Source organism: Cyprinus carpio, chromosome B22 (assembly GCF_018340385.1).
Source record: "Cyprinus carpio isolate SPL01 chromosome B22, ASM1834038v1, whole genome shotgun sequence".
Lineage (NCBI taxonomy): Eukaryota > Metazoa > Chordata > Actinopteri > Cypriniformes > Cyprinidae > Cyprinus > Cyprinus carpio.
The window spans coordinates 25,936,772-25,949,281 of record NC_056618.1 but is presented as its reverse complement, the minus strand read 5'-3'; the positions used below and the strand labels follow the sequence as shown (position 1 = coordinate 25,949,281).

Sequence of the window (12,510 nt, the reverse complement as noted above, 5' to 3'; positions counted from 1 at the left end):
CAGAAAGGAAAACAAACAAAACAAAAGCAAAGAGAAGCAGAACTAAATAAAAGCAGAAAAAGTTGAGGGTGAATAAATGATGACAGAACTAACATTTTTGGGTGAACTTTCACTTTAAGGATATCATTTACACACTATCTGCACTTTACCAAAACACAAGACGTGAGGAATTGTTTCAGTGAAGACACAAGTCGCTGTTCTGCCGAGGAGGTGAATATTGGGATGTCAGTTCGGCCTCCAAGGGTACATTCAGACTGCATTCGTTTGGAAGTCTGTCTTTAAGTTTTCTCAAGTTCTCCTGTAAGAATGAGAGAAATAAGAAAAAATAAGAATTAATACAGAGAAAACAACACATTCTAGCATACTCTTCACCTTTAAAAATTGCAGATTAGCATACTTTTATGTTATACTTTACACAAAAATAATATTCTTTAAAATAATATTCAAAATTTGTTTTTGGACAATTAAGTGCATGTAAATTGGAATTTATTAAGCTTCAATTTAATATTCATATTAAATGCAATCGTTTGAATTTAAAAGTGCTCTTTTGCATATCAGAACAGATCTTTGGCCTGTAAGCAATTCCTAAATGTGGCCAAGCGTATACTAACATTCCATAGAATATCAACATTATGATTTCCACAGTGATATATAGATATTTGTAAACCAAAACCTCATTATTCTCAATCACACAAGCACAAAACCGTATTTTCAAATTAAAACAAAATTGATTTTTTGATTGATTTTTTGAGCTGCATACCAAATTCTTCAGAGGCACAGATCTGATCTGTTTTAAATCTAAAATAGAAAGCATATACTTGTGCAAGAGCCCTAAACCAACACAACCGCACGATTTACTGAAGCCCTTCATTTTGAGAGCCGTCCTGCTGAGCGACTGTGAGAACCGACTGCAGCAGTGACAGATTCATTCAGACCGCTCGAATCCATCAATACAGCACTCAGTCAAAAACAACAAGAGATTAAGATTGGATTATTTCACCACAACCATGAGGAAATATAACCTAGAAGTAAAATGGATTGGAATGGATTCACAGTTACTCACAGGGACCTCAAAGGGAACTTAGAACATAAATACAACTTTAAAAGAATATTCAGAATGTGAACTGAATGTAATGTTTTTGAACATTTAATTGCATGCAAATGTATTAGCCATTTCTAAAAATTATTTCTAAGAAATCAAACTTATGTTGTGTATTTAAATATATTTACAATTACACATTTGTAACAATGAAGCTGCAATTTAGCAAATCTAATATATATACATATATACTTTACATGTGCTTTAGTATGTAAGTCAACACATCAAAGTAAGTGCATTTTGTTCAAATATGATAAAATATGATATATGATAAATTTAAATGTACTTTAAAATATACTTTAAAGTAAATCTTAATTTGACATTTCAAAATGCTCTTTTTAACAGTGTACTGAAGTTGTGAAGTTGTTATGAAAAAGTGTTTTATTATTGTTATATTATTTGTGTGTGTGTGTGTGTGTATATATATATATATATATATATAGACCATTGGTCTCAAACTCAATTCCTGGAGGGCCACAGCTCTGCACAGTTTAGCTACAACCCTAATCAAACACACCTGACCCAGCTAATCAAGGTCTTCAGGATAACTAGAAACTTTCAAGCAGGTGTGATTTGGAGTTGGTTGGAGCTAAACTCTGCAGAGCTGTGGCCCTCCAGGAATTGAGTTTGAGACCACTGATATAGACACACACATACTTTCAAGATTATTTTTTATTTATTTTTTATTTTTGGGTGTATTTTCCTTTTAGGTTTAAAGTATTAAAAATGTTTTCATAGTGCTTTATTATATACACACACACACACACACACACACACACATTTTTGGGTGTATTATCCATTTAACTGTCACCTACAGTACAAACCATAATTATAATATCATTAACATATCATTAATTATGCAGCCCAGCTAACAACTCCATGTACATATTATTCAATAAAATCAGCCCTTCGTCTTCTACACCAACAGTAACCATCTATATATAATCAGCACACATCAATAGACTTTTGGATAAAATCAGCCCTGCATATTATAAATTTTAGGTTAGCTTAATATGGTGATGTTTGTTTTTGGTGAGAAATTTTCAGCTAATGTTATGGATGAATTAATAGATGCATATTAAATAGGAGCAGTTGGATTGTTATGCTAAACCTCACCTCAACATGCAAAACAAATGTGGTGGGTTTGAAATGCAACACAGCGAAGGTCACCGTCCTTTCATTTAAATGCATGTTTTATACATAAGTTTATATATAAAAAGAAAGACCACAAAATCACTAATGTGTATTTTCTATCCTTATTAGTCATGAGGAAAAAGAAAGGTATTAAAAAAAAAAAACTCTTTAAGCACCTGGACCTCGCTCTCAGCATTCCATTAATTACCCAGACAATGGCAACAACTTCAGAGGCAGATTTTTCAATTTCAGAAAGAAAAAGAGGCAGACAGACAGAGAAGAGAGAAGAGAAATAGAGGCAGGGAGAGGGGGAACGAGATAGATGGAGGGAGATGGAGAGAGAGAAACGCATGTATTCAGGCTCTTCATGCTATACCAGCACTTAAATCCGACGGACCTCCCATAAAAAAGACTCAAGGTTACGTCCGATTGAAAATCTTCACAAACAACCACTTCAGAAATCCATTTAGAGCCAGTGCTAGAACATCTAATTCAAACATGTTGTCCTGTTAAAACGGTCGCGTAGTTCCTCTAAAACTCTTTCTCTGCTGCTGCCGTTTGCCGGGCCTCTTTGTAAAAGCGATTAAATTTCCACATTCTGAAGCACAAAGACATAATTACACAGGATCAGAAATGCAGCCCAAACAGAAGGTCAGACATGAAAAATGACCTCTTATTGTCACAAATGATAGGCCGATTTGCCAAGAGTAATTTGTAACAATACCTCAGCTCGCAGTTCGTTGAAACAGCCAATGGAACAAGACCCAGATATTTAAAAAAAAGGGTTTTGTGAGTAATGAGAGTTCAATGGAGTGTATAGAGACTAAAAAGCTCAAATGATGAAAAATAGGAAGCTCATTTATTTCTTTATTAGTTTTAATTTAATTGTTACAATTTACCCTCATGTCAGTCTAGATGTAAACCCGTTTAAATTGCTTTCTTCTGTGGAACACAAAAGGAGATGTCTTGAAGAATGTCACCGATGCTCTATTTCAGTTAAGAAAAATATGGTTTCTAAACACATAAGAAACGTCAAACCTGGCATCAAGTTTTCATTTGCACCAGGGTTATTATTAAAGGATTAGTTCATCCCAAAATTTAAGTTCTGTCATTAATTACTCACCCTCATGTTGTTCCAAACCCGTAAGACCTTCATCTTCAGAACACGAATTAAGATATTTTGATGAAATCGCAGAGCTCTCTAACCCTCCCATAGACAGCAACGCAACTGTAATATTCCCAGGTCCATAAATGTAGTAAGGACATCGGTAAAACAGTTGTGGTCTATTTGGTCTATTTCCTATCATGATTTCATATGGATTTAAAATATTGTGCATGAGACATATGGGCTACTTTGACAGTGCTTTTTTTTTTTTTTTTTTTGAGTTTGTCTCCATTTGCTTTTGTCATTTATTTATTTGTCCTTTTATAAGATTATATGAAAATGTATTTATTTATCTTATGAAAAAGAGCAGCGTGAACATTCTGCTAAACATCTGCTTTTGTGTTTTACATAAAAATGAAAGTCATACAGATTTGAAAAGTATCTGGGTTTTGAACTGAAATAAGACTTCATTTTAAAATAAGAGTTATTTTATTACAACCAAGTTACTTATAAAACATACTGTACTGTCATTTAGACATAAGTAAATATGGTTAAATATTTGAGGCTAGTAAGTACGAACAGAACCCCATAGTTACAAACCTCTCTAAGCAGACTTTCACCAAGACACCTTCACAAAGATAACTACCGTTCTTTTAAATTATTGCAGTATTACTGCAAAATCTGCAACCTATAATAATTTTATAAGTGGTGCCGTTAAGTGCTACTGGTTGGAACGAAGGCAAGACTAAGAGTGAAGCTTTGTTAATGAGATCTGAGTTGCCTAAAACACTTAACGATGTGCCTATGGATCCAAGAATAATACTTCGTAAATGGCATGCTAACAAACGTGTGCTTATACTGCAACCAGATATCTGGCTGCTGTATCAAGAACCAACCCAAATCCTCAGAAGTTCAAATATCTGCTTATTTTTTAAAAACTAATACTATTATTAAATAAAACAATAAATCAAGGCTAAAATGTGCCGTGTTCTTTGTGAGTTGCATTTGGGATTGGTGGTTTTTGTGGATACTGTTGTTGGCGAAGACACACAAAATAGATTTTGTTTCAAAGGTCTTCCTGGATTCACCTCTTTTAATATAAGGGGGAGGGTGTATCCAAGGTCACTTCCTGATTGTGAATCCTCCAATGAGGTGCAAGATTCAATGCTCAAGTGTTTCTTTGTGGTCTGACAATAGGAAGTGTCAGAATTTTCAATACATGTGCTTGGAAATGTCACCCAAGGTCGTATGAGCGTGACAGGAGTTCAAGCAGACAAACATAATGAAATCAAACATGCTCTTTGTAGACACGGCTACATCTACAAAACTATGTGTATGCTGCATAACATACATTTACCGCTACACAAAGAGCATGAAATCATTCATTACAGCCTGGAAAAAGCTGAACTTTGCAGGCGTTGAACTTTACTGTTCAACCTTGAATTGTGACCCACTGATGGAGCGCTCAGTTGATGTAGGACTCTTGGGAAGGTTGAAGACGCTTGGGAAGGTTATCGAGCAAAATGAGGCAACCGCTGCTAAGATCATGCACACAATTAAGAAACTTTAGCTCTTGAATACTTCAGCTATGGAATAGGCCGCTCAGAGGTGGCAAACAAATTGGGACACGTGTTTGGGAATAGGAAATTAATGCGATTTTAGTTTTTTGCATAATTAGCACTGCTTAAAATCACAGGATTCCATTGAGCCATCACAACAATTGATGTTGCTAAACAATGAATGCTTTTCTTCACAATATGAAGCAGGTACACAAGCCAGTGATTTTCAGGGCAGAATTGGCTGAGGTTTGTCTTGTGCAAAGCAAATGCCTTTAGGTCTGTAAAAATAATGAAATGTCAATTTATATTTTGTTAAATATATTAACATATATAAATATAAAATTCTAAGTTTTCAAAGTATGACATTTGAAATATATATATATACCCTTCAACAGAAATGAACTGAAATAGCACTAATGCACTAAACTGCATCTCTTTCATTTTTATCTTATTCAAAACAGCCAGCACTCCTGCTTGACCATTTCAGGACATTTGCCAAGAGGTACAAACAAGCAGAAGTAAAGCGAATGCAGCAGATTAGTCTCTATCGGTCATTTTTCTGGATTTTGTTTTTTTTATTGGTTTGAAGAACCTTTGGCAGTCCGCCTTGCCTTCTTCTGATAAACAGCTGTTCGTACACAGCAGATAGTTGATGGCAAATCGGCAGTTATTTAGTCTGCCAGTCGATCCTTGGAGACCGTTCAGTTCCTCTACAACACTGGTTCCCTGGCAGCAGCTACTTGATATCAGACAGCCTGTGTGCGCCAAGTGAACATGACACGCTCTGAAAGACGGCCACATCAGAGGGCCGGAGCCTGGGACCATCAAAGAGAGCGTGGAGGGAGCTCCGGGGGGAACACTGGTGTGTGCATCTGTTTCAGTATGCATCAGAGAGGAGGGCTGCTTTGTGTCACCTGCAGAGAGAACCAGGCAAAGCACGTCAAGCTGTCATTGACCTGTGGCAAGATTGTTGGTGCCTGCTGCCACTGTTAGCGTGTGTGCGCTCGTGAAAGGAGACACTGTATCTGCTCAACATCAGAAAGCTGAAGGAACTCTGATTGACATTGTATGATGTGTAAACCAACAGGCCGCAGATCATGTGCAGATGTGATCTACCTCTCCTGAGAACTGTTTACAGGGTGTTTTTGTAGATTCGGGCCAGATTCGAATCCAATTTTCCCACATGAGCACCTTGGCTTAATTCGACCAGGGAAAACATGCTAATTGCAAGCCAATGGCTCCAGCTTTCACAGTAAAAGTTAGTAATCAACAATCATTGGTTATTCATCCTCATGTCGTTCCAAACTACTAAGACTTTCTTTTGTCCATGTTTTTCATTGAAAGACTGAGGCAGACGTCATTGATCCAGTTACAGAATAGCTCTATTTGTTTGTATGCACAGTTGCTGCCCATGTAGAATGTTTCATTTAAACGGATAGTTCACTCAGAAATTAAAATTATGGTTTACTCAAGACATCCTAGGTGTATATGACTTTCTTCTTTCAGACGAATACAATCGGAGTTAAATTAAAAATATCCTGGCTCTTCTAAGTTTTATAATGGCAGTGAATGGGGGTCTAGATTTTAAAGCCCAAAAAACTGCATCCCCATCCATCATAAATAGTGCTCCACACGGCTCCGGGGGCAAATAAAGGCCTTCTAAAGTGAATGAATGCATTTGTGTAAGAAAAATATCCATATTTAAAACTTTAGAAACCGTAATCTCTAGCTTCCGCTAACTGTCATACTCATGTTCACAAGAGAGTGGCGTTCCAGTGGATGACGTAGGTATAGCGTGAGCTTTGGTGAGAAGTGAGGAACACGGAATCACAGAAGATAAAACAAAATATTGGACACAAATTAGAAGTACAAAATGATGATTTGTAAGAAAAAATGTTGGAGGATTTCGATATAAGCCAAGAGGAGACTGTTTTTTTTTTTTTTTTTTTTTTTTTTTGGTGTAAACAAAACTTGGTTCTCGCGAGACTAACATATTCTCACCGAACCTATGCTACGCCTACATCCTACATCATCCGCTGGAACGCCACACTCTCGTGGACAGCTAGTGGAACTAGAAATTATGGTTTATAAAGTTTTAAATATGGATTTACACAAATGCATTGATTCACTTCAGAAGGTCTTTATTAACCCCCGAAGCTATGTGGAGCATTTTTTATGATGGATGGATGGATGCACTTTTTTGGGCTTCAAAATCTCGACCACTATTTACTGCCATTATAAAGCTTGGAAAACCAGGATATTTTTTAATATAACTCTGATTGCATTTGTCTGAATCAAAAAAGTCACACCTAGGATGGGGTAATTTTTATTTTGGGGTGAATTATCCCTTTAAGTAACTCTTTAGGTTATAGTAGCATAATACCTTAAAAGGGAGCTGACTATGCTATGCGAGAGCTATATTTTTGGTTTGGGAAATGTAATTTTTATTTTGATATTTTAATTTTCGTTTGGTGTGTTTGCTTCAGTTTATTTAAATATGTCAGTTTGACTAGATGCTACAAACAAGGTTTTTTTTTAAGGAACATCTAAAGATAAAGCTATTTCTCAAGCGAGTGATAATAAACGTAAATTAGATCATCATATCTGAAATGAGAGACATTTTTAAGAATTTCTTTTGGCCAGCGCTGGACACACATGGGGAGATCAGAAACCAAATGCCGTCTTTGATATACACGTCAGACTAAAATTTGGCATTCATGAATAATGAATGCATGTGGTGGGGGAGCATCTTCAATGAGCCAGGAGAGAGCAGCGGTAGCGCTCATCTAGGGTCTGGCATGCGGCTCTAATGACTTCACCCAGAGCCCACCACGAGCCTACCGCTAACAACAGCAGCGCTCTATGGGACCGCCAGCTGTTTAATTAAGCATTAGTCTAATCTGCATCTATTGAGCCAGACGTCTGTAGGACTTCTGAGAGGGATGTTAAATGTTTTAGGTCTAAATGAGAGCGTGGTCCCGTTATCTCAAACTGCTGACCTGCATTTCAGTGTAAACAGGAAAATACTCTCAACATGAACGGAAGCATCTATTTTTTCTCTTCTCTTTGTCCCAGCTGTTTGTTGGCAAGAACTTCACACAGTGCTAACAGATCCATTTCGCAAACAGACAGAACTGATCACTGAGAAACATCTGAGCTGTTGACACAGTGCTTGCCAAGATTTAAGTGAAACTGTATTGTCCTTTTTGTCACAAATTTGTTGCAAACGCTGAATTTTTCTTTATTTTTTAGCAACTGCTGTGACCTTGAGTGAACTTGGTACGGGTGACTGGCAGTGCCAGGATTAAAATACCTTTGCATCCGAAATTCCTGGAAAAATTATGAAACATTCTGAGATTTTACTTGGAACTCTAAAAGTCAAGATAAGCAGTGTGGAAATTGATAATTATTTCATGTTAATGCAAAAAAAAAAAAGGTTACAAATTGCAAACTGGTATTGCTTTATGATTTTATTATGTTTTATGGTAACCTGATATTGAATATACATTTATTATTTATTATTACAGCCAAGGACTGAGGTTTATATTAAAAAAGTATAAATATATAATAGTAATTAAAATTATTTAAAATAATTAATACATTAACAATTAATATTTCTTAATGAATATTATACATTAATGATAAAATTGTATAATTGAATAATAATTAATGTATACATTATATACTGAATACATTTATTTATATTAAATACATATATAATATATTGTACATTATATAAATGTACAAATTGCAATAAATAAATTGTAAACAGAAAAACATTAAATTGTGACAATTTATTTATAATGCTGGTATTGCTTTATGGTTTTATTTTTATGTTTTATGGTAACCTGATATTGAATAGAAATTTGGCATTATTACAGCCAAGGATTGAGGTTTATATATATAAAAAAAAAAAGATTAGTACTAAAAAAAAAATCAAAAAAGTAAATTAGTAATTAATATTTCTTAATGAATAGTATATGTAATTGTAAAATTACATTAAAAATTAATACATATTAAATAATATATTCATTATATACATATACATTTTATTTATATCAAAAGGGAAATAATATAATATTAAATATATTTTATTATATATTCATATTATTATGTATAGCTGTAGAAACGAAATTACATAATGCATATATTATATACTGATTAAATTAACATAAAACTTTAAAAATATTATACTATATATATATATATATATATATATATTATGCAATATTAAAATAACAAAATAGTATAAAACAATTTTATTATTTAATATGATTGAACAATTAAAAAACGTTTTTTAAAAATATGATTATATATTTATTTTTTTAAACATCACAATATCATGATGTATCAAATGTATAATTACAATAAATAGTCTAATTATGTTTAAATGTAACAATATAACATTATTTTATATAATTACAATTAATTTCCAATTTATTTACATTCTTTTTAAAAACATTTTAGAAACTATCTTTGAAAAGTAATTTAATTAAGATGTTTTTGCTCTGAAGTGGTTTGCAGTCGCATTACAACATGTACGGTCATCCTTGAGTGACCTGGGGTCAAGTACCATGTTGCAAGGACAATGAAAACAAAGGAGGTCAGCAACTTTCTGGTCAGTCCTTCCAGCATCTGAATGCAAGACCTTTGGGTTATAAGGTTGCATGTTACGAAGGTACTATTTGCTTCAAAAGTCAACAAAGATCATACATGCAGAAAAACATGAAGATCTGTCTCAGATCTAAAACATTTACCTGCTTAAACTTTCCACATAACTCAAACTCTGTGGACTAGGGTCACGACGGGGCCTGTAGGAAGTGACTTCATCAGTGAAAAGATGTCAGCTTGTTTTCCTTTTTCCTTTCCTGTTGTGTTCTGATAGGAACTTCCTCTCCAAAGGGGGTGGAAGTAGGTGTCACTCTCCAATCCACCCACATCACAAGGGGAAATGTCCATCACACGCCCGACCACACATTCAGCACCAGGGTAGAGAGGTGGAGATGAGCAGACTTTAGATCCTCAGAGAGACGATTAACTAACATCATGTCTCCATACCGATGACACCAGGATGGCTGTTTCCATTTTTAACTTTATCTCTTCCATTTACAAAAACACATGCCTTTTTAGGGAAAAAAAAAATAAACATTGATCGCCATTATTGGGTGAACTGTTGATTTAAGGAGAACAGTCTCCACAACAAACAATTTCTGTACAGTAGCCTCTCTCAATGGGCCTAAAGCGGTTATCTAAAGCGGCCGATGTTTGCGGTCTGGCTTCTTTCTTCCTGCGGAGTTAGTCACAGGAGCTCAGGTGGCTGTTCCAGAGTGACATAACAGCTCTGCGCCACTCTTCCTCTCTTCGCTGATAGATTGGTAGGAGCAAGTGTCCTGCTGGCCATGCCCCCAAGCCACAGGAAATCTCATCGGTTGCGGTGTCTAATAAGGATGTGAGCTGTGGTGATGGCATATTAACGCACAGGCCCCGATGGACAGCCAGAATAAAAAGACAACATGGCGATGATTCAATATGAATTGTTTCAGGTGAAACAATGGTCTTTACGGCTGGTCGTTAGAAAGAGTGTGGGAGAGGTGAGTCCATCTGCACTCTGTGCTTTGAAATATTTGTCATTGTTTTTCAGCTAAATGCCTCTTTATTTTGGTGTATTGTCAGTGGGATTGAAGGTTCAACAAGTTCAAAGCCTTTTTTCCTGTGCTAAAATGTGTGAAAAGTTAAATATATATGAGATTGTTTAAATAATAATAATGATTTTTATATATATATATATATATAGTTTATGTATATTAATATACACATAAAAATACATATAAATGTATATTAAAAATGAATTATGGATCTATATGTATATTAAAAAATAGATATAAAAATTTTGCTCAAGGAAAATAGGGCTGCAGCGCAGGTCCATGTTAACTACTATCACTCATCAGCAACAGCAGTAATCAGATCTTTAGAGGAAAGAAACTCTTTAGCAAGTCTTTGAGGAGCTAGGCCTCACTGATCCAATTGAATGCTGTTTAAAACAGGCTAATTGGTCAGTTGTGCTACACAGCATTTGGATTAAGAGCAGAACTGTGAAGTCAATCAGTCATATACTAGACTATGATCACGCTGCTGATCACTTGACTTGTTTTTCACATCTCAGGATTTCCAGGACATTTAAGACTGACTGTTTTTAGGATGCTTCGTTATTTAAAATAAACATCCAAATGATAGACAATGTCATAAACGTTGTCGTAGCTTGCAATTTTCAGTAAATGAGAACATTTTGTGCAAAGAACCTTTTCCAAAGAAAAAGCTGGAGAGCATCTAGTCACTTAATCTAGATATTTCCTTCAGGTATTAAAACAATTTGATTTAAAAAAACGAAAAACTATGGCTTTTAATCCCATTCCCACAGCTTATCCTGTCCAGTCTCCACTCTGCTGTGAATAAAATTGGGAAAACTTCCAAAAATAAGGTTTCAAAATCTAAGGTATGGCATCTGATTTAAATGTCACATGCAAAAAGATAAAACATGTAGCCAGATGAAACGTAAGAGCCCCAAAATACTATATATGGAACTTTTTTAGCTGAATGAATAAGCTTTCAGTTGATGTATGGCTTGTTAGGATAGGACAATATTTGGCCGAGATACAACTATCTGAAAATCTGGGGAAAAATATATATATATTCTAAATATTGAGAAAATCGCCTTTAAGGTTGTCCAAATGAAGTTCTTAGAAATGAATTTTATTTTAAGGTTTTAAGTATGGAGTTATTGGTGAAGGGTAACTTTGCGTCGTGGCAGCATCACCACCTCGGGTGTGCATTATTTTTCTAATAATTCAACGGCCCGTCGTCAATTATTCCGCCTATACTACAGTTACCACACCTCAAAACATCGATCCGATGATTTATTTAAAGGGATTCGTCTGGTTTTTGTACTTAAATCGCTATAGTGAGTAGGACTATTTCTTACGCATCTCATCCAACACCTCTTTTGCTAGTACCAAAAAGTCATTTTAAAGCTGGTAACACAGGCTTGAGCCATTGATAGCGTTCTAATGCAGTTATTAATGAAGCTATTAGAAAGAGAGCTAGATCGACAGATGCCGCGTTCCAGGCAACCCATGTTTTTCCAACCACTGCCAATGGATGCAGTGTTTATGCAAGTGGTACACATTGAAAAATAGATTTTAGGACAATTTAACGTTTCAATAAAATTAATAATCTAGCTACAATTCCTTGCGCTCATGAAGTTTGGCGTGACTTGCCTGGAACGCTACAAAGTCGTGAGTCGTGGTTTGAAGTCATGACTTACGGGCTCAAAAACCTGCCTGGAATGCAGCAAGAGACACACAGTCATGTCATGTGAAGCCTTTAAGTTGCTACACTATATAGGCTTACTGATAAAATCGTCAGGGCAGCCCTGACAACACCTTTTTTGTGCAAACTGCGTGACCGTTATTATAGTTTTACTATGCAAAGTGATATGGAACTGTAATGCGGTCAAGCAAGCTGCCTGCAACTACGTTCGCGTGCGTTTCCCAGAAAATAATTGCACAACTCAGAACGTTCGTCAGCCAATCAGATTCAAGCATTAAACATCCACG

The 12,510-nt window shown here is 35.3% G+C and overlaps 1 protein-coding gene across 1 annotated transcript in view; it reads right to left on the bottom strand.

Annotated features, from left to right (window-relative positions):
- LOC109072941 (adhesion G-protein coupled receptor D2) overlaps nt 1–12,510 on the bottom strand; it is a 74,383-nt gene continuing 61,873 nt past the window's right edge. The window contains 1 exon segment of the mRNA XM_042749587.1: nt 1–298. Within this exon segment, the coding sequence (XP_042605521.1) occupies nt 176–298 (123 nt within the window). The 3' untranslated portion in view covers nt 1–175.